General features: G+C 42.0%; 1 protein-coding gene across 1 annotated transcript; it reads left to right on the plus strand.

The window, feature by feature from the left end:
* The first annotated feature begins 504 nt into the window (after window positions 1–504).
* On the plus strand, window positions 505–19,882 carry LOC140993969 (ATPase family AAA domain-containing protein 2-like). Its single transcript, XM_073463526.1, has 28 exons — window positions 505–867; window positions 2,515–2,612; window positions 2,756–2,784; window positions 3,377–3,479; window positions 4,141–4,213; window positions 5,074–5,152; window positions 5,235–5,360; window positions 6,214–6,280; window positions 6,616–6,702; window positions 7,863–7,959; window positions 8,050–8,165; window positions 8,420–8,594; window positions 9,008–9,096; window positions 9,185–9,344; window positions 9,518–9,608; window positions 9,858–10,172; window positions 10,287–10,404; window positions 11,154–11,340; window positions 12,379–12,564; window positions 12,819–12,954; window positions 13,052–13,248; window positions 13,373–13,532; window positions 14,874–14,996; window positions 15,082–15,162; window positions 16,134–16,589; window positions 18,309–18,442; window positions 18,800–18,928; window positions 19,634–19,882. The coding sequence occupies exons 1-28, from the start codon at window positions 727–729 to the stop codon at window positions 19,664–19,666; spliced, it is 3,786 nt and encodes a 1,261-aa protein (XP_073319627.1). The 5' UTR covers window positions 505–726; the 3' UTR covers window positions 19,667–19,882.
* The last annotated feature ends 373 nt before the right edge of the window (window positions 19,883–20,255 follow it).

Here is a 20,255-nt window from a genome sequence, read left to right on the forward strand (position 1 = left end):
TTCTTTTTTTTTTTTTTCAAATTAAATCGTTGATAAAATAAATTGATTAAGAAATTAGCTTCCTTGGCTCTGATGTAGCCTGCAAGTAACTAGTAATTAAAATAATTTAATAAAAGTAGTGGAGTAAAAGTACAGTATTTGCCTGTAAAATGTCGTGAAGTGGAAGTATAAAGTAGCAGAAAATGAAAACACTGGAGGAAAGTACCTCTGAATTGTACTTATTGTAAGAATATGTGTAACTTTAAATGTTGTATTTTTTAAAATAAATTATACATTTATGTTTTAAATATTAGAAGTATTTATAAATGTATTATATCTGTATTTTCTGACCCTTTATTAATTTATATGCACCCGCTGCTTTTTTATTTTATTTTTTGGACTTTTCCGTTTTCACTCGCGTATTACGGCATGACGTCACTAGGCGGCGTCAGAACGCTACGTTTTCGAATCCTCTCAACGGTTTTAACGGCGGAGCGTCTCCATCAGATACTGTGTGTGTGTGTGTGTGTGTGTGTGTGTGTGTGTGTGTGTGTGTGTGTGTGTGTGTGTGTGTGTGTGTGTGTGTGTGTGTGTCAGCAGGCCGGTCCACTGAGCAGAACCACCGGGACGCGTTTAAAAGCGTCTGTCTCCGTGTTTTCTGCCGTTTTCCCGGGTGCTAACGACTCTCCGGTAAGCTAACGGCTAACAGCTAACAGTTCGCCTGCTAGCTTGAGTGAGAGCGTTGCCATGGTGACGCTCCGCGGTAGAGGCAGCGGGCCGCCGCAGCAGCAGAGGCCGGACAGGAGCTCCCGGTCCCCGGCGCGGGCTCCACCAGAGACCCGGAGCAGGAGCGCGGTCATCCGGCCGGAGAAACCTGGGCTGTCCACTGTGAGTCGAGTGTGTTTGAGCTGGAAGTCTTTTCTGTTTCCACTGTCGGTTCGTTTAACACTCTCATATGTCCTCGCAGCAACAGGTTCATTCATTTAACTGCTTAAAAGTGAGTCACGTTTAGGTTTTATCATCACTGTGGAGAGAAAAACAGAAATAAAGTTACCAGGAGAGCTAAAATCACCAAATCATATCAGAACCAGTGTATTTAGAGGTGTGTGTAATAATAATAATAAACAATAACCATTCAAATAATGTTCACACTAACCTGACATGTGAAATATTAATATAACTGCATGATTACAACACTTTATATCTGTCTGATGAACTTATTTACCTTTAACACATTTAAATCTTATTTTGAATGAATTTTTCAGTCAACATTTGTTGTTTTAAAGTGCTCCAAGAACACACAGACTTGTCTTGATATGTATAATTAACCAGTGTTGTAAAGCAGCAGTGTTGTTAATGAGAGCAGCTGAATACTGACAAACAACACAACTGCTGATAATGTCACAACAACTAGTGTTCACACAGCTCGTCACACAAAGGTGAACACAGGAGGTGAAAACTATAATCCAGATATGAAAGTAAACAACAAGAGAAAATGAGGTTTAATTTGTTCACACTTTAATATTTTGCTGTTACAAAATATAAAGAAATAAAGCTCAGGCTGATAAATTCACTGTACATACAGTATGAATCAGCTGATAAATAACTAGGAATTGAAATAAAAATGATATAATACATTTGAAGAGTTTTTCACTCATGTTTTTAGTCTGTTCTTTTTTAATATTCTATGTTATATAACTGTACTTTATGTTATATAATATTTTTGTTTGTAATGTTTGTTTTCAGTTCAGTTTTTTTTATTAAATTCAGTGTTAGTATCAGTTATTTTTGTATTAAAAATGTTGTTTCAGGTAATTTTTGTGTTTTTCTCAAGTGTAGTTTTCATTTTTATTTCAGTTAACTTAGATGTTCTTTGGTTTTGTTGTTAATGTTTGTTTTCAGTTCAGTTTAGTTCAAGTTTCCAGATTGTGTTTGCTCATTTCATTTTAGTTGTTATTGATTAAAATATGTTTAGTTTTATTTAGTTTCTATTAATTTCAGTATCAGTATCAGTTATTTTATAAAAAATTATAACATGGGGTATTTGTCGGGGGCGAGGTTTAAGAAGTTCAGACTATTTAGGAAGTTTTGCTTAAAGTTATGTTGACAAAGACTAAAACAACAAAAAAAAAAACATTTCTGTGTTTTAATTTTATTTCAGTTAACTTTTATGTTTTTCTTAGTTTAGGTTAAGGTAACTATAGCAACCTTGTTGCACGGTTTATATAAACTACACTATGTCACTCCTACCGTGTAAATTTACTCTTAATAGCTCTTGTATCGTTATTCACGTCTATTTTCATTGTACATACTTGGAATTACTTTGACTCGTTTCTCTTTATTTGTACGTTTTTCTGCCTTTTCTGCTGCCACACTTGAATTTCCCCTCTGATCAGGAGCCTCTTATCTTTTGGAAAATAAAATAAATGTGTGCAGTGTGTGTCTGTATTAATGTCGTAATCCGACAGTGTACGACTCTGATTTCTTGTTGCCTGCAGCCGACTGACTTCTGACACGTTTGACGTATTTTTTCAGGGATTAAACGATGAAGATGATGAACAGACTCACATCGACTCAGAAACACACGAGGATGAAGATGTGAAACCAGCGAGAGCTGCGAGAGCCGTCATCAGGTCGGACCAGAAACACCAAAACATGTTTGATAACCACCTTCGCTTCTGTGATGATCAGTTAGTTCAGCGTTAATTAGTTGTTAATCACCTTTATGTGACACAAATCAATTGTTCTCATACTGAAACTTGTTGTGTGTCTATAGGAAATCTGCAAGGCTTCAAAACCCTGCAGGTAAGAACAGTCACATTACCACATTACCACTGTAGCCTGGAAAATCAGGGAGGTTTGGAAAATACAGTGCTGAGATTTCTTAAAGGAACAGCTCACCCAAAATAAAAATTCAGTCATTCTCTCCTCGCTGCAACGCTGCTTTGCTTTGCATTTATATTTTTGGTGAAACCGTTCCTTTAAGTTCCTCACAAAAGTCATAAATTATCAGTAATTTCAGCAGGAGGAGACGTGTGGATGTGTGTGCTGTCATATTATTTTTAGGTCAAACCAAAAACTGATCCATATCACTTTTTCTGCAACTAGCCAAAAATCTGCAATGGGCTGCAATGATTTATTTTGTTTATTTAATGAGTCATATTTAATGTACATGATTGTATCACCTAAACATCCCAGGTGAGAATATTTTGTGAATTTTTAAAAAAAAAAACATTTTTTATCGGCTTTATTTAAAAGGGAGCAGTTCTGGGGAATCGCTGATTTATTGGCACACAAAAAAAGATCAAATAAAAAGAAAGTCTGTGTTTTGGTTCACTGTGTTTGGTGACTTCAGTAGCTTTCAGAACCAGATGTTTGTCCACATGTGTAACGACAGGTGGCAGGAGGGGCTGGGCTGGAGGGCTGAGGAGAAGCACCCGGCCCACCAAACCGACCAGCAGGTACCAGGCCTCCAACATGTTCGACGGCATCAGCGCCAAGTAAGATAACAGCTGCAGGCATCACAGCACAAAAACTACAGTGATGTAATGTTGATTAATTGATTAGTTGGCCTATTGATTGTGGAAAAAAAGCTATTTATTGACATGACTGTGGACTTTATGAAAATATGGAGGCTGTTCTTTGACTATTTTCAGATTTTTCTGAGACCAAATGATTATTCAAGAAAATAATTGGAAGATCAGTCGATATCATATCAAACAAAGCTGGAAAAGCTTGAGCAGATAATAAATAACAACACCCAAAAAGCTTGTTAAACTCATCTGAGGACTAACTACAACTGTCAGCTGCTCCGTCATCTAGTTAGTTTCGATGCTTTCTGCGTTGAGTTTCGTGTTATTTGGCTTTAGTTGTGCCTAAAATAGCTGGCGTGCTGAGGCAGGGACACGTTTACATTTGTCACAGACAGGATCGTCCTCAGGGTTCATTCTGACTTCTGTTTATGAAATATGAGTTAGATGTACTACTTTGAACTGCACAGGTGCATGTCATCTGCATATAGTTATAAAAGTTGTCAAGGGAGAGCAGCTGGAGTTTGAAATGGAAGAACACAAAACATGAACGTGTCTGTAAAGTTATGACAGGCTTCGCTGAAGGCGAACTAATCTGAGTAATGAATATTTAACACTTTTCTCTCTGCAGCGCGGCCAGGTCGGTCCTGAAGAACATGGACAGCATGAAGAAGAGGAGGCGGCTTGGTAACAACAGAGAAGGAGTGAGTACTGTACTCGCTGAAACATTAGAGTCAACACCTCATCTGGCACAAACTGCGTCCATCAGCGTCCTCAAAGTTCTCTTTAACTTTTACTTCCTGCACCCTGCAAACAACAGTTAAAGAAAGAAAAGTAGTGTTAAAATGTATCACCTCTTTATTTCACACTTGCCAGATCGAGATCTTTGTTACCCTTTTTTGTTTGACTAAGACGAGACGACGACGAGCTAAAAATAGACCATTGATCATAAAAACATGAGGAAACGTATGTTTTGTTTTTGTTGACAAGGCCAGACTAAAATGTGAGTGGCAGGAAACACATGATACTGACACAACAGAGAGGGTGTAACACTTGGACCAGAGCACACAGTCACTGTCAGCGTACTGAAGTGAATCTAGAAGCAGCTTCATGACCACAGCTGAAACACGCTCACACAGTCCGTCTGTCTCACTGGGTGCTGCCTCTCTTATCAGGCCGTCGTGAGGGTGGTGCACCCAGCTGCACCCTGCCTCCCTCCCTCTGCTGCTGCTGCTGGGGAGTGGGCCGCAGCTCTATCAGCTGCCAACATATTGGACGGCAGCGACCCTGTTTTTGTCTTTGTGTGTTTTTGTCACATGACGTTTGAGAGTTGACACAGTTTATGAGCTTTGCTCTCAAACTGAGGCGTCTTCATCTCTCTGATTTAACTAACGAACAATTATCACAGCGATGTTGTGAGTCTGACGTCTGTAATTAAAGGCAAAACATCAGGAGTTATATTTTCAAGGCAGCACTAAATGAATAAATCACCTCCCACCTCTTTTCTCCTACCTTGATTGTTTTTTGTTTAACTTTGAATATCTTATGTTTGATGAAACTGTAGAAGATCTACTCTAAAGCCCAGAGGAGGAGAACACTGGTGCCGCCACAGAGAGAGCCGAGCGACAGCGACGATGAAAACGGTTTGTATGAACATTCAGGAGAATGTGAATCTTGTGGTTTTCTGAAAACACCTCCATTTGCTAATAATCTGTTATATAACAGGTGGAGTCGATGACGAGGACAGCGGCCAGGAAGCGGCAGCAGATGACGACAGCAACTGCAGCGTTAACCAGAACTTTGACGCCAAACTGAGCCGAGCCTCGTCGTTGTACCAGGGACCGAGCAACGGTCAGAAACGGACCGCTGAGCTAAAATCAATAGAACCAATCACTTCTGCATCACACATCAGCTTATATACAATTTAACTGTCTTTACATTGTTTACATCCAGTTCATCTAACACGCTTGTGTCATGATTTAAAGGATCTGTTCACCCAAAAATGAAAATCACAGCAAAACAGCGTTACAGCATTCTCATAAACAACTGAAGGAGCTGAAGACTTGTTTTGTTTTAAAACGGAGAAAAACAACCAAAAAGAAAGATCCCAAACTGAAACGCTCGTGCTCACCCCATCTGAAGTGCGTACGCAAGCTTCTGGAGACTTATATTATTGTAGTTGCTAGGGGGGGAAAAAACACACACACACTGTTTTGTCGTGAAGCTCCAGAAATGTTTTGTGGACTCGGAAACTTCACCTGACTTTCCATCAACATGAAGATGAGGAGATGATGACTGAATTTTCATCTTTAAATTCTCTCTATAAAACAGGGCCGGGACTCTTGATTCAGAAGTTTTGGTTTCTCTATGTGATTTATTTTTTCTCACTCTGTGACTAGTTGCTGCTTTTAAAACACAAAAGATCCCTTTTAACAAGTTATATACTGCAGGTCTCTGAGGTCCCCAAAACATGTCAACACACTCACATTTTGCCTCTGTCTCAGCAGCGGTTTAACAATAAATTCACTTCCATCATCTTTGCTCAACCGTCCTCACCAAAACTCAAGAAGTAGCCTCGCTTAGAGTGTGAACAGGAAACGCGTGTTTCGTTACAGTGGTCATAATGTTGAGAATTCCTTCAGCTTTGATTAAAGACAGCTCAAAAATGTGAAGCTCTGATGTTGTTTTCTTCGTTGTTGTGTAGAGTTCCTGAGAGGAACGTTGAGGATCAGCGCCTCGGGACCAAACACGCCTCTCAGAGGAGCTTTCAGGTCGGACTGTTGGCTGAACGAACCTTCAACCCACTTTTTTGTTTTCTTTTAAAAAGTGCTGTAACTGCAACATAAACAGTTCAGCTTCAGGAAGCTTTGAAAGGATAATGTGCTTCTTCATATTTGGTCTCTTTGTTTGTTATTTGTTTGTAGTCTCATCGAAATGCCATGATTTTCACCTTACAACCTAAAATATGTTCAGGTTGTTTATCATTTGTTTCTGAAGTTAAATGTGAGTGTTGTATAAAAGTGACCGTCGAGTTTACATTTGAATTCCACCAAAACTAAGTCGTCCTTCACCTCTGTTTCCTTATTTCCTTACATTTTATCCTCAGATCCACGAAGAGGTCGTGGACGAGTCCGTCTGATGAAGACAACGACTCCGATGATGAAGTGCAAAACGTTGAAAACGTCTCTCAGAGGTCAGTAAGTGATGAAGCTCTTCACTGAGGCAACACAAACACATCATTCATTCACTCACTGAGCTGTTTCTGGTGTTTGCTTCAGGGAGGGAATTTCTCCTTTTCTATGAAACAATGTAAAACTCATTTGAGGAGATAAGTCGTCCATCCAGTCGAAGTTAAAAGTTTCTTTAACACACAGATGAGTGAGTTGCAAGGGATGTGCTGGAGACTCCAGGAAATACACCTATTAGATTTTTTCAGCATTTGTTGAGAGGATTGATGCCACTCTGATGTCTGTACAGTCAACATGAGGATACAGACAGCAGCTGCTTAGCTTAGCTCAGCATAAAGACTGGAAACAGAGGGAGGCATCTAGCCTGGCTCTGTCCATTTATTTTGTTTGATCCGTACAAAATCTAAAGTGTAAAAACAGCAATTTGTAGTTTAATAGGGGGTCAAGTCCCAAACTGTTTCTCTGCCGGGACCAGCCAGCTGAGACTCCAGGAAGTTACACCCAGTTGGGAAGTAGTTTGGCACTTATGCTGCGTCCTATTTAAAGTCGGAGGTTGGAATTTCCTGGTTGAGATTTCCAACTTCCGCTTTCAGAGCGGCGAGCGACGCCAGAGGTAAACAAACACATGTCAGACCTCAGCAGTGCAGCCTCCTCCTCACATATAGACACAAGTTAGTAGATGCCTTTTTTTTACAACGTTTGAATCTAAATATTCCAGTCACCAGCCTAATAAATACAGTCTACAAATACGTCCTTCGCTCTCCCTGTGGGTGCTGACGTTTGACAACTGCTCACCTCCAAGTAGGAACTTCAACTTTTCTCATAGGAGGGCAGAAATGTTTGGTTCTGAATTGTCTGAACAGCTTTAACCTCCCGTAAATCAGTGAGTTGTTGTTGTTAGCCGGCTGCTGATGGTAATATGGAGATATGCTGCTCTCTTGGTCTCTGTTGAAGAAGAGACCTGCTTAGATAAAGGAAAATAAAATGACGGTGTCGATCTAAAAAGTCTATTTTCCAAAATGTTGTACTTTTCCTTTAACTCCTCCTTTGTCACATGCACACATTTATCAACGTTCATTAAACTCTGTCTGTTGATTAAATGTGTCGCTGTTAATGTTTTCAATCATCATTTCTTTCCTGACTGTGTTTGTGTCGGTCCTGTCAGCTGTCGTCCACTCAGTGATCTTTTGGGGTCTCGCAGAGAGAAGATGAACGCAGGAGCAGGACTGGCAGACATTGATCCGATGGCCATCGATCAATCGGTGAGTTCGGACGTCTACGAGTTGAAGAGTTGAAGTGATTTCTGCTCTCAGCTCCTCTCTCCATCATCCTTCCTTTCCTTCCCTCCTCAGGTGGGCTTTGACAGCATCGGAGGTCTGTCGGGTCACATCTCAGCTCTGAAGGAGATGGTCGTGTTCCCGCTTCTCTACCCCGAGGTCTTTGACAACTTCAAGATCCAGCCTCCCAGGTTTATATATTATAAATATATATGTCTATTTATTATACGTCCTTTATTATACACACTCCTGGATAAATATCAGGAGGAAACAATAAAACATCACCAGTTTATTGATGTATTAAGACATTTCTGATGAATGTTGGTTTATTTATTTTTCTCATTATGTAATCATTAAGGATGTTTTGTGCAGCACCAGTTCAGACTACATTTTACTACATTTTTTTAGATATATATTTTGACATCTTGTGCCTGTCCATCTCCAGAGGTTGTCTGTTCTACGGTCCTCCTGGGACGGGGAAGACGCTGGTCGCCCGGGCGTTGGCCAACGAGTGCAGCAACGGCAACAGGAAGTTGGCGTTTTTCATGAGGAAGGGAGCCGACTGCCTCAGCAAGTGGGTGGGCGAGTCGGAGCGCCAGCTGCGGCTTCTGTTCGAGCAGGTAAGACCACGCTAACGCCAAAACACACCTGAGGTCTCTGTGCTGCCCCCTGCTGGCTGCCTGCAGACAACGGCCTCGTTATCAGTTTAAAAGCTAAATCGTTTCCTGTTTTTAATCTGGAAATAAGGAAACAAAAATCTATAAATGCTTTACTGTCACAGTGTTACTGTTTTCTGTGTAAATCAATGATTAAGAAATACATGACAATCTGCATAGTCTGTGGTTGTCTAGACCAGTCAGTACTTACCTGCTACACTGATCACGTGAAAGATTAATTAAAGGCTTTTTAACTCTTTACCATCTCGAGTGCCTCAGACTTTTTCTTCATTCTGAATTAAAACATTCAGTTTAATTTTATTTCCTTCATCTGAGATTTTAGTGACCTCGTGTGTGTTGGTGTGTGTTGTCCTCAGGCGTACCAGGTGCGTCCCTCCGTCATCTTCTTTGACGAGATCGACGGTCTGGCTCCGGTCCGATCCAGCAGGCAGGACCAAATACACAGGTGAAAAGAAAAGAAAACTAAACGGCAGCAGACGTGCATGCATGAATACTTTTCAAAAACATATTGTGTCATCACATCCGTCCTGCAGCTCCATCGTGTCAACGCTCCTGGCTCTGATGGACGGGTTGGACAGCCGAGGTGAGGTCGTGGTGATCGGAGCGACAAACCGGCTGGACTCCATCGACCCGGCGCTGCGACGGCCCGGACGCTTTGACAGGGAGTTCCTCTTCGGACTGCCGGACAGAGAGGTGATTATAGATCTTTCTCAAATCCAGTGTGCATACTTACATACATACGCTTCATCTCCCACATTCTTGGAGCTCCTGTTTCTGATTCTGTTATTGATCTTTATTTTCTTTATTTGTCCTTTTGTTGACTCTCGGTCGACTCAGCTGAATGTTTGATTCGGTTTGTGTTTCAGTCTCGTAAAGAGATTCTGAAGATCCACACCCGGCAGTGGAAACCTCCTCCGTCCGAAGACTTCCTGGAGGAACTGGCTGAGAAATGTGTCGGTAAGAGAGACGGCGCAGGTGCTTCATCATCAAGTGATCCAGTGTCTAACTGTTTCAACTGTTTCAACTGATCCAACCATTGGACTAGTAACCACAACATCACCAGACTCCCTTAACAAATTGTCTGATTTTAAGTGTTGTTTAATGAGGAGAAACGTAACAAACTTTGTGAAACGGCTATTGGAGAAGAATAAAGATTTGGAATTTGGATATTGGGTCACTTCCTGGATCTCCCTCTCTGACTCTCAGGTTACTGCGGCGCTGACATCAGGGCGGTGTGCACCGAGGCGGCGCTGTGCGCTCTGCGCCGCCACTACCCTCAGATCTACGGCACCTCCCAGAAGCTCCTGCTGGACGTCTCCTCCATCGCCGTCAGCAGCTGCGACTTCGTGGCGGCCATGAGGAAGATGTCACCGGCCGCTCACCGCCTCGCCGCCTCACCCACCAAACCCCTGTCAGCCGTGGTTCACCCGCTGCTGGGCGCCACTCTGCGAGACATCCTGGAGGCTCTGCAGAGGCTGTTCCCTCATGCCGAGCAGGGGATGAAGAGGAAGAGGGAGCCAGGTGAGTCTGAGTCGACGGCAGAACACAGCAGCAGAACCGCTTCCCAACCGTCAGAGGAGCACGCGTGTGAAGCGTTCTGCACATCTCTTAGATCTGTTGTTCTCTGCACGTCAGATCTGACCTCTGGTGTCCTTGACGACGGCCTGATGAGTGGAGGTGATGAGGTCTCCAGCTCATCCAGCGTCTCCGCACCCTCCACCTCCAGGAGCAGAAACTTCCTGCACTTTGCCAGGTGAGTCTGATCCACAGTCAGGTCGGGTTTAAACAACTTTTATCAACAAAATTCAAATGTTTCTGATCAAATTAGATTTTTTCAACTAGAATCAGACACGAACCACAAAAATGTACATCTAGCATCTTTTCAACTGATGCAGATGTAATTTTTTTGTCTTTTACTGTATATTTAAAGGTATAACACGTAACATTTCTGCATTTAAAAGTCTAAAAAACTACTGAGTTGTGTTCTTACATTATCCCAGATGTTTCCAACAATGTTCAAACCAGAGAAATATGTGATTTCTGTGACGATGCTTTTTCATTTGGTCACCTGTCAGTACAACTGGAGAGAGTCGGAGAGCGAGGAGAGAAGTCTGAAACGTAACGTGAATAAAACTTTTAAGACATGACCTCATCCTCAAGCATTTGTGCCTGAGTCACATCAGAAAGATTTGCACAACTAATGGTTGTTTAACGATGGAGAAAACAACTCCCATCATCCCACACTGCTAAAGTACTGTGTCTAATCAACTGCACATTTAGTAAATAAAGCACTAAGTTTATATGCATGTTAATCTCCTCTATGACTCAACAGCCTCGATCTCTGCAACACAAAATGACTTTTATTAATCACAATAATTGATGGTAGAAGTGTTTATTTCCTGCTTGGGCTTCACGCTGATGACGACTCATTACAGCTGAAATATAGTAAAATAAAGTCCTTTTGGAAACTGATTTTTTTCCCGTCTTGCTGCTCTCCTGCAGGAGTGCAGTCAAACAGCCGATGTCCCACCGTCCCCGGATGCTCCTGGTAGGTCGTCCTGGCGCCGGTCAGACGTCTCACCTGGCGCCGGCGGTTCTTCACGCTCTGGAGCGTTTCACCGTCCACAGCCTGGACTCTGCCGTGCTGTTTGGAGTCAGCAGCACCTCCCCGGAGGAAGCCTGCGCCCAGGTGACTCCTCAGAAAACATCACACCGATGTAGACGAATATTTTAGATATTAACCCGATGAAAAGTGATCTCCTGTGGGCAGCCACAGAGGAGATCACTGTTTGCATTCTGTGAAAACTGATCTAAAATAAAAACTATAATAGCTAAAGCAAAGAGAGCCAAGGCTTCTTTCACATCATCACATTTTCCGCTTGTGATGACTTCATTGTGTTTTGTTACGCACAGTGCAAAACGTGGTGGCAGCCCGTGGTGAGGAGAGATACAGGTGGATTTCAATGACACGGTTTCAGTGATTTTATTAGTCATCGTGGTTTATTGACTGCCACAGCATCACAGCTCAGACTGTACAGATTTTAGGGACATGAAGCCTTTTAAGATAATCTAAGAACTGACGTCACAATAAGCAAAAATAATAATGTAGGCAGCAGGGAAACTATCAAAATGCCTTTCAGGCAGTTCAAATAACTTGTTTAGAAATATTGTGTTAACTTTTCAACATTCAGAATTTTTTTTTTGGATCATTAAGTTTTTTAAATGTAAAAATATATATGAATGATTATAATCTATAGACTTAAATAACCTTTTATTTAAGTCTATAGATTAACATGTGTACAGCCTGGTACAATAAACTGTGTTGGTCTCTACAGATAGTTTCCCTGCTCATGACTGTACAGGGGTTGAATTTTTATATAAGTCACGTGACAAATTTTAGGGATATTTACAGGAAGGATTTGAAGATGCTCCAAAAAATAACTTCACAATGTAGAAAAGTATATTTGAAGGAACTGGCAAATGTTTGAATAATAAATAATGAAATGAGGTTTAAGGTGGTTCCTTCTCTCATGTCTCCGTAAATGTGGTCCTTTAGTGACATCTGGTGGTGACAACACGCAACTGTAGATTTTCTTTTTTTTCATAAATCTCTGGTTGAGTTTTGTAATTAGTTTGAATCACAGAAAAGCTGAAACCTAAAACATAAAGTCTACCTCAGAGGAGTAAACATTTTGGTCTTTAGGTAAAATTGTTTCGCCCTCCTCAGGTGTTTTGTGAGGCCAAGCGGACGTCTCCCAGCATCCTCTACATCCCCCACATCCAGCAGTGGTGGGAGACTGCAGGCCCGTCGCTGAGGGCCTCCTTCTTCAGTCTGCTGGGCAGCATCCCCTCCTTCTCCCCCATCCTCCTCCTCGCCACCTGCAGCCTCCCCCGTCAGCATCTGGACCCAGAGGTGAGCAGCTGGACTGAGGTCTCACAATTAGTCCATCAGATCTTTTTAGCATTTATTGTCAGTAGGAAATACCTCAAAATTGTACTTAAACACAGTACTTGAGTAAATTATACAGTTACATTCCCTCACTGGTTACTATTTGTAAAACCAAGATTTTCATCTTTCCAAATATCGGTAATCAGTCTTATTGATTACTGATGATCTGTTTCCTCATCAGTCGACTTGATGAAAGTGGTCTGACTTCTGTTTCTCAGATCCAGTCTCTGTTTCGGGAGGAGTACGGGGAGGTGTACACCATCAGTGTTCCGACCCGGCAGGAGAGAACCGACTTCTTCCAGGACCTCATTCTGAACCAGGCCGCCGAGGCTCCGCCCTCCAAGAAGCCCACCTGTATGTGACACCATCTTGTTCTCGTTCAGACACAGCTACCTGTTTGTGTCACAGATCAAACCATAACGTGTTATGTTTGACTCCCTCCCCCTCTCAGTGACTGACGCCATGGAGACCCTCCCCCCGGCTCCCCTGCCTCCCCCCCGCCACCTGTCAGAGCAGGAGCGCCTCCGTCTGGAGGAGCAGGAGGAGGACGTGCTGCGAGAGCTCCGCCTCTTCCTGCGTAACGTCACCGAGCGCCTGAGTCTGGATCGCCGCTTCAAGGCCTTCACCAACCTGGTCGACATCGAGGAGGTCAGAGGGTTTCTCATGTTTTTACCCAGCTGGTGTTTGTTAAAAACTATTTTTATAAGTTACTTAAAAAAAAATCAAAAATGTCAGATTTATGGGCAAAACTGTAAACCCTGGTCTCCTCCAGGTCCCGGACTACCTGCTGGTGGTCAAGAGGCCGATGGACCTCTCCACGCTGCTGACCAACATCGACGAGCACAAGTACGTGACGGTCGGAGAGTTCATGTCGGACGCAGACCTCATCTGGCAGAACGCCCTCAAGTACAGCCTGGACAGTGACCCCATGGGTGAGACGACCACTAACAGACGTTTCTTGTGATGACAATTGTTTTCCGTGACTCAGACTGAGCAGGTGAGTCCAGGTGAAAGCTCTGATGCTGCACTGACTTCAGCTGTCAGGTGGACTTCAGTCAGACGCTGACAGTCTGACAGTCTGACAGTTTCATTGAAAACATCGTGTGTCTGCTTCGCTGTGAAGCCAGCAGGTTCGATTTGTTGAAAAAAAATCCTCATGGGGTTTTTTTTTCTTTGAGCCTCTCAGTCTGTGATTGATGAGGGAAGTGAGTTTAACAGGTGAGATAAAAACAGAACAGATCTTTCACCTGGATTCACCTGCTCACTGTCAAAACCACGACCTCCCCATCAGGCGCTCAGCTGGAAGTGTCTAAGAAGTGAACCCGAACAGAGCGAGTCGACTCTCTCTTGATGCTTCAGCTCGTGTCTGTGTTGTGTGGGAGGATTATCAGGTGACACTGACACTGAAACAAGGCGTGACATCGATCCTGTGCAGCCTAAAACATCTGCGTCATGTTCGTGTACTTGTGTATGTCATGTTTCTGTCCTTACAGCTGAACTGAAGCTGTATTTTATGGTAATAAAGGCCAAAAACTCTCTTTTCCAGCTCCTGAGTTTTGAGAATTTTATGTTTTTCTCTGTTTTAAATGGCATAAAATGAACCTGCAGATAAAATATATATGAGTTTTGGACTGTTGGTCTGACGTCGTCCTGAGATCAGAGACTTTGTGATGTTTTGTCGACCGAACAATTCATCAGTTAATCAAACTTGATAGATTAAACTGTAATTAATAATTAGTCATACTTGAGTAAAAGTAAAGATAGCGTGTTAAAATATCACCGTAAAAATGAAAAAAAATAAAAATGAAATAAAAGTATTTGATATTAAATGTACTTAAATATCAAAAGTACAATTATCAGGTCGATATTAATCATTTTTCTGATTATCTAAATTATTTTTATACATTTTTTTAAGTCTGATTGCAGATAAAATAAATGAATCCAAAAATGTGCTACTTTGGCTCCGATGCAGCATGTAATCTGTAATGTAACTAGTAACTAAAGTTATCAAATAAATGTAATGGAGTACTTGACAAGTACAAGATTTGACTCCAAAATGTAGTTGAGTAGAGGTATAAAGGAAATGGAAATACTCAGGTAAAGTACAAGTACCTCAGAATTATTTATTTAAACATAAACAAAAAAATATTACAGTACAAGGAACTGGAACAAGGAATCACAGCACTGAAGTCATGATGTCATACTTGAGTAAATGAACTGTTTTTGCAGAACTGAAATCAAATGATGTGTGTGTGTGTGTGTGTGTGTGTCAGAGCGTCACATTCGTCACCGTGCGTGCGCTCTGAAGGACACGGTGCGCGCCATCATCAGAGACGAGCTGGACGAAGACTTCGAGAGAGTCTGTGAGGAGATCAAGGAGTCTCGTGTGAGGAGAGGTGAGACGTCCTGACAGCAGCAGCACAGATCATAAAATATAAAATATAAATGTTTAAACTATAAAGATATTTATTTTACTTTCAGCTTCGTCCTGGGCGACGGACAAGAACTCAGACGAGGCCGACGGCGTCTGCAGCTCGGCTCTCAACAGAAACAGTCCTCGAGGTCAGTTCACCACGGAGGAGGAAATGTTTACATGAAGGGAAAATGAATTATTATTAATTATTTTATTATTTACATTTTTTAGACTCGGTGCCAAAGTATTAGTTTATATAAGTAATTAACTATTTGCAGCCAAAGAGAAAAACAGCCTCATTAAAAAAACAGCTTTCAGGCCCTGAACAACTGCTGATGTCAGCAGCAGATGTTTGTGAACACATTGTCTGTTTCAACTGATCCAACCATTGAACCAGTCACCACAACATCACCAGACTCCCTTAACAAATGTCTCAGTTTAGTGAGTTGTTGAGTTGGAGAGTCTTTATAAACTTTGTGAAACACTGTCTCTGACTAATTCTTAATTGTTTGGGTCGTCTTGTAAATTCTGCATTAAATGCAAAACATAAAATTGTTTATTCCTTGTAAAAAGTGTTGGTTTTGTAGAAAATGTTCTACATGAGGTTCTTTCTGGGTCTGTGTGTCCCAGTGATGGACATGTTTATTTGCAGATAGAGCAGATGTGAGATCTGATTACAAGTGGTCATTTGAGACGGTGTGAACAGCCTCTGACGCCGTCAACTCTGCAACTTACAGCTGTTTTTAAATGTGTAAAAATCACATTAACACAATTAAAGTTTAGACTTTTTCAGGCCATCTTAACAAAACTATTACGTATTAAAAAAACAAACAGATTCTTACATTTGTCCGCTGAGCTGCAACAAGAAGTTCATTTTAAAATCGCACCAAACTGAGAGTGAGTGTGTGATACAGGAAGCTACAGAGTCTTTATTTAACCATCAGAGCATCAGGGTGAAAGGGCAGCTGAGGAGAGGAAGTAACAAGAGGTCAGATGAAGTGGAAAAGTCAAGAGAAGAAGAAGAAGAGGAGGAGATCAAGTATAGAGACGAAGAGGTTTGATTGCACTCATCATCTTCACTTTCTGCTCTTTCTAACCACCTTTTCTTCTCTTGTTTCAGCTCGCAAGAAAAAACATTACAGACGGCAGAGAAAATCCAAGTGGAGCACCGGTGTCATCAAGAAACCCAAGAAGAAGAAGGCGCCATCACCCCCCTCGTCTTCCTCTTCCTCCCTGTCCAGCAGGGGGAACTCTGAATCCGGCCCGGAGGAGAACGGACTTGTCGAGATGAGAGCGGTGAACGGCTCCACTGATCCGAGCTCATCCAGCACGTCAGAGAGCAGCGACTGGGAGCAGAACCACCCGACAGCCACCGCCAACGGGTATCATCACCACTTAAACGGCGTCACAGGCATCCAAAATGGAGGCCTTGTGAACGGGTACCACCATCCAGAGCCAATAGACCTTCGGCGAGCGAATGGGGTCCCCAAAGTGAGGCTGAACCTCAGGAATCAAACCTCAAAGACTCCCCCGCTCCTGAACGGGGTGCTGAACGGGGTCTGTTTGAGAAAAATAGGTCTGTATGTGTCGGAACAGAAGTGCTGTGTGAGTGCTCTGCTCTACTAACTCTGCTTCACTGGACTGCGACTAATCTGCGCCGCTGCAGCTTCAGAACAGTGTTTAAAACGAGGAGTGAAAGTACGACTGCTGCTGCTGCTGCTGCTGCTGAACAAGCTTCAACAGGCCTCAGCTTCAGACTGGAGGCTCTGCAGATCTCTGGGCGTCGAGCCAAAACTGACACAAGCTGAGCTGAGAACACAACAGCTGCCCTGAAATCACAGAAATGTTCAGGTGAAATGCTTCAAGTGGTTTAATTCACATGTGCTGATTTCTCTTCCAAATACACTTTATAGTCAGGTAGGAAGATGAGTCCATATACATCACTGATTTTAATCCTTAAGGTGTCGAGTAAACACGTTTCTTATGTTCCCAACTCTAAATATTGTCTCAAGGGTCTGTTTGGTGGCCGTCTCTCTGAGCATCCTGGATTTTCTGGTTTCTAGACGTCATAGAGAGAAAAATCACCTAAATTTTCTTAACTTTGGAATGAAAAAATAGTTTGAAAGGGTTTGTGTGATGATTTCAGCGAGTTTGGTTTATTAAAACTTAATAAATAAATAAACAAATAAATGTATAAATAATAAAGACGTCTGTATAACTTACACTTAAAATATGCCCAAAATATGTCTTCATATATTGTAAGCTAAACTATATAACCCATGTGAACTCTGCTCAACAGTTATTAGAGAAAAATGGCTGAATATAAGTAAAATAATTCAAAATAACAAGGAAAACTGTTTGTTTGTTGTTGTTTAATCTTGCGTGACAGAACAAGCTCTACAGGTGGTGAGCAGATCATACAGTTTGATATATTTGGAAGATTTTGAGTTGAAGTTACACACATTTTTATTATTTCAAACTTGTTAACATGAAGACAATAACCCTCTGCATGATGTCTTGGATTTGCAATCTACGTCGGAAATAGGATGAGAAAAGATGGCTGCCAAACAGACCCAAGGGACGTTATTTCCAGCCGGGAACATGACAATTTGTTTACTAAACACTTTGAGGATTACAGTAAGAAAAATCTGTCAATATATCATCACCCTCCTACGAGACTAATATGTCTCTTCTGGAAACAAACAGTGACATCAGATGAATGTTTTAAGACCTTTTTAAAGACGTACTTCATCACTGAAAGATGTTTTTTTTTTTTTTTTAAATGAAACGGGTTGGTTTGTAGTAGAAAGATGCAGTTTTTTTTTTTTAATTAGTGCTACATGACCAGAAAGAAAATGAGAAAAAGGGCTGTGGTACTCACTTTTGTTCAAAAGGTAGAAAACCTACAATAACCAGAATGCAACACCGGACCGCTGAAGGCTTCCTGTGGTGGGAGACGTGCCGGAGGTCGGGCGATGTTTGGTTTTAGTTCGTCCATTGTCACAAATTTTCTTTTGAAGCCAGAAACATTCATGCCCCCCGACATACACCAGATTTGCCAGAGTTACATCAACTTCCTGTCTGTTGTGACTTCCTGTTGAGCAAAAGAGAAACGTAAGTTCAAACTGCTGACTGAGTCGTTGTAAACATGGCTGAATGTTACCACACAACATCCTCCCCCCAGTGTCTGCAACCCAGGGAAGCTTTGACCAGTCTGTCCCTGTTGATGGCATGAATGTTACTTTAATAAGTTAGAAACTGACAGAATGAACCGTTTCTGCCTCGTCCTCCTCAGGAAAGAGTAACCGGACCAAGACGGGAGCCAACAAGGCGACCTCGGAGCAGATCCAGCTGTTCAACGGAGGCAGATCTGTGGAGATCCTCGACGAGGAAACGACACTGCTGACAGTCGATCACCGGCAGCTGAGGGTGAGTCCAGCAGCTCGTGTGTGGAGGCGTTAGCTTCTGTGTATAGTAACAAATGTGCTTATATGCAGAATCTGAATGTTTCATTTCTCATATTTTATGTTTAAATATGCAAATAAGGTGATCTAAATAAGTATGTGCTAATTTGCATAAAGAAATCTGAACTGAAACACCTAAATGTGAATTTTGGGGCATTTTCTTTCCACATGTCTGAAAGAAGATGTGTTGGAAGCAAAATAGCCCAAAATCTTGAATCTTGAAAAATCGTGTCGTCGCCTCTTTCAGTCGTATTCTGAATCGCTGAGTCGCTGTGATTGTTGTTGTTGTTGCCGTTAGCCTGATGATTTTTGTGTTCATCAGGATCTCCTGAGCAGAGCCGTGGTTAAAACTGACGGTGCTGAGGTGGAGCCGCTGGAGAAGCTCTACGCTCAGCTGGCTCAGTGCATCTACAGACACAGAAACGACTTCAACAAGACGAAGCTCATTCAGGTACGACCGTCTCACTGAGACCGTCCCGAACAGAGCAGAGGGTCATAAAGACATCAAGTCTGACATCATTTTGTTTTATTCCACTTTTCCAAACACACATTAACTAAATCAAAGTCACCAGAACAGTGTTGGTTTGTCTACACGCCGTTTCTTGTCCGTGACTTCTTGTCCCGGAGTCATAGTCCTGGTCAGATCTGCTGTAAATCGCCTCCATACTGTATCCTTCGTCCGTCTTCACACCATCTTCACACTGACCTCCGTCGATCTCAGAGGCTGCTGAGCCCAGTTCAGCTGAGCCCCATCGCCCCGTGATCTGAGGTTGTGGTGCGGTCAGGCCACTTAGCTCCAGGGCTAACTGAGCTACTTGCTAATGACAGCTAGTCGTCACAGCCAAAGATAGTTACAGGACAGAGTATAATTAGCAGCAGGTAACCTCCTCGAGTTTTTGATTCCAGCTGTAAGAGACGTCTCTGCTGCAGGATCGTGACGCTGACGAAGGCTGAAGACAGTTTGTTGTTGTGAAGTGACTTCCTGTCTTTGAGTGTGACCCTCCTCTGTCATCGTTATCGACACTCTCGTCTGGTCAGGAGACACAACTCTTCTTTTTTAATTGACAGCAGTGAGCGGTGATGTGTCGGAGCTCACCTGCTGGTGTCAGAGAGCGTGATCACACATGTTGACAGATGTTTCCTCTTTTTTTCCCAGGAAATGAAGAAAGAAGTCGACAGCTTCTCTTGATCTTCCTACCGGGTCTATTTAATAAAACCTCAGTGCAGTCAGGAAGTTGTTTACTTACTTGTTTTGACATTTTATCTCAATACCTTAATATGTATTCTTATTTATAAGAATGTGATGAGACTATCAAAGATTTATCCTTGTGACCATGCAGTGTTATTTAACTTTAATTTATCAGGATGTAAACTTGAATAAAAGTGCTTTTGAGGCAGAATTATTCTCACTGTTTGTGTGGTTTGTGTGCTAAAAATGGAATTAGACATTTGTTCCCAAACTTAATAGTGATGATGATTTCTCATGTTAATTGTCAATAATCTTCCAGTTAGTGACTGTAACTCTTTTTGCCCTCATAAAACCAACAGCCACGATCCAATACGTAAGAATTAGTCACCTTAAATTCAAACTCCCAACAAACAGGGTCCAGTATATCACCAGAGTAACTGCTAACTGAATTATTTTTATACATCCATGACTGTAGCGACTGTTAGCTTGTTAGCTCAGTAAGCAGTGCAGCAGTGTGTTGTATTTGTATGTCCTTTGTAATTTGTCTTTAATCTATATTATTGTTGATATAAAGCAATATAAGGTAACT

Source organism: Pagrus major, chromosome 3 (genome assembly GCF_040436345.1).
Source record: "Pagrus major chromosome 3, Pma_NU_1.0".
Lineage (NCBI taxonomy): Eukaryota > Metazoa > Chordata > Actinopteri > Spariformes > Sparidae > Pagrus > Pagrus major.

What these genes read in the sequence shown, in the direction of transcription:
- LOC140993969 (XM_073463526.1), top strand. Translation starts at nt 727, where the DNA reads ATGGTGACGCTCCGCGGTAGAGGCAGCGGGCCGCCGCAGCAGCAGAGG. An exon ending in CGATGGCCATCGATCAATCG is followed by an intron (nt 7,960 to 8,049) that starts GTGAGTTCGGAC and finishes TTCCCTCCTCAG; the next exon opens with GTGGGCTTTGACAGCATCGG. An exon ending in CCTGGACAGTGACCCCATGG is followed by an intron (nt 13,533 to 14,873) that starts GTGAGACGACCA and finishes TGTGTGTGTCAG; the next exon opens with AGCGTCACATTCGTCACCGT.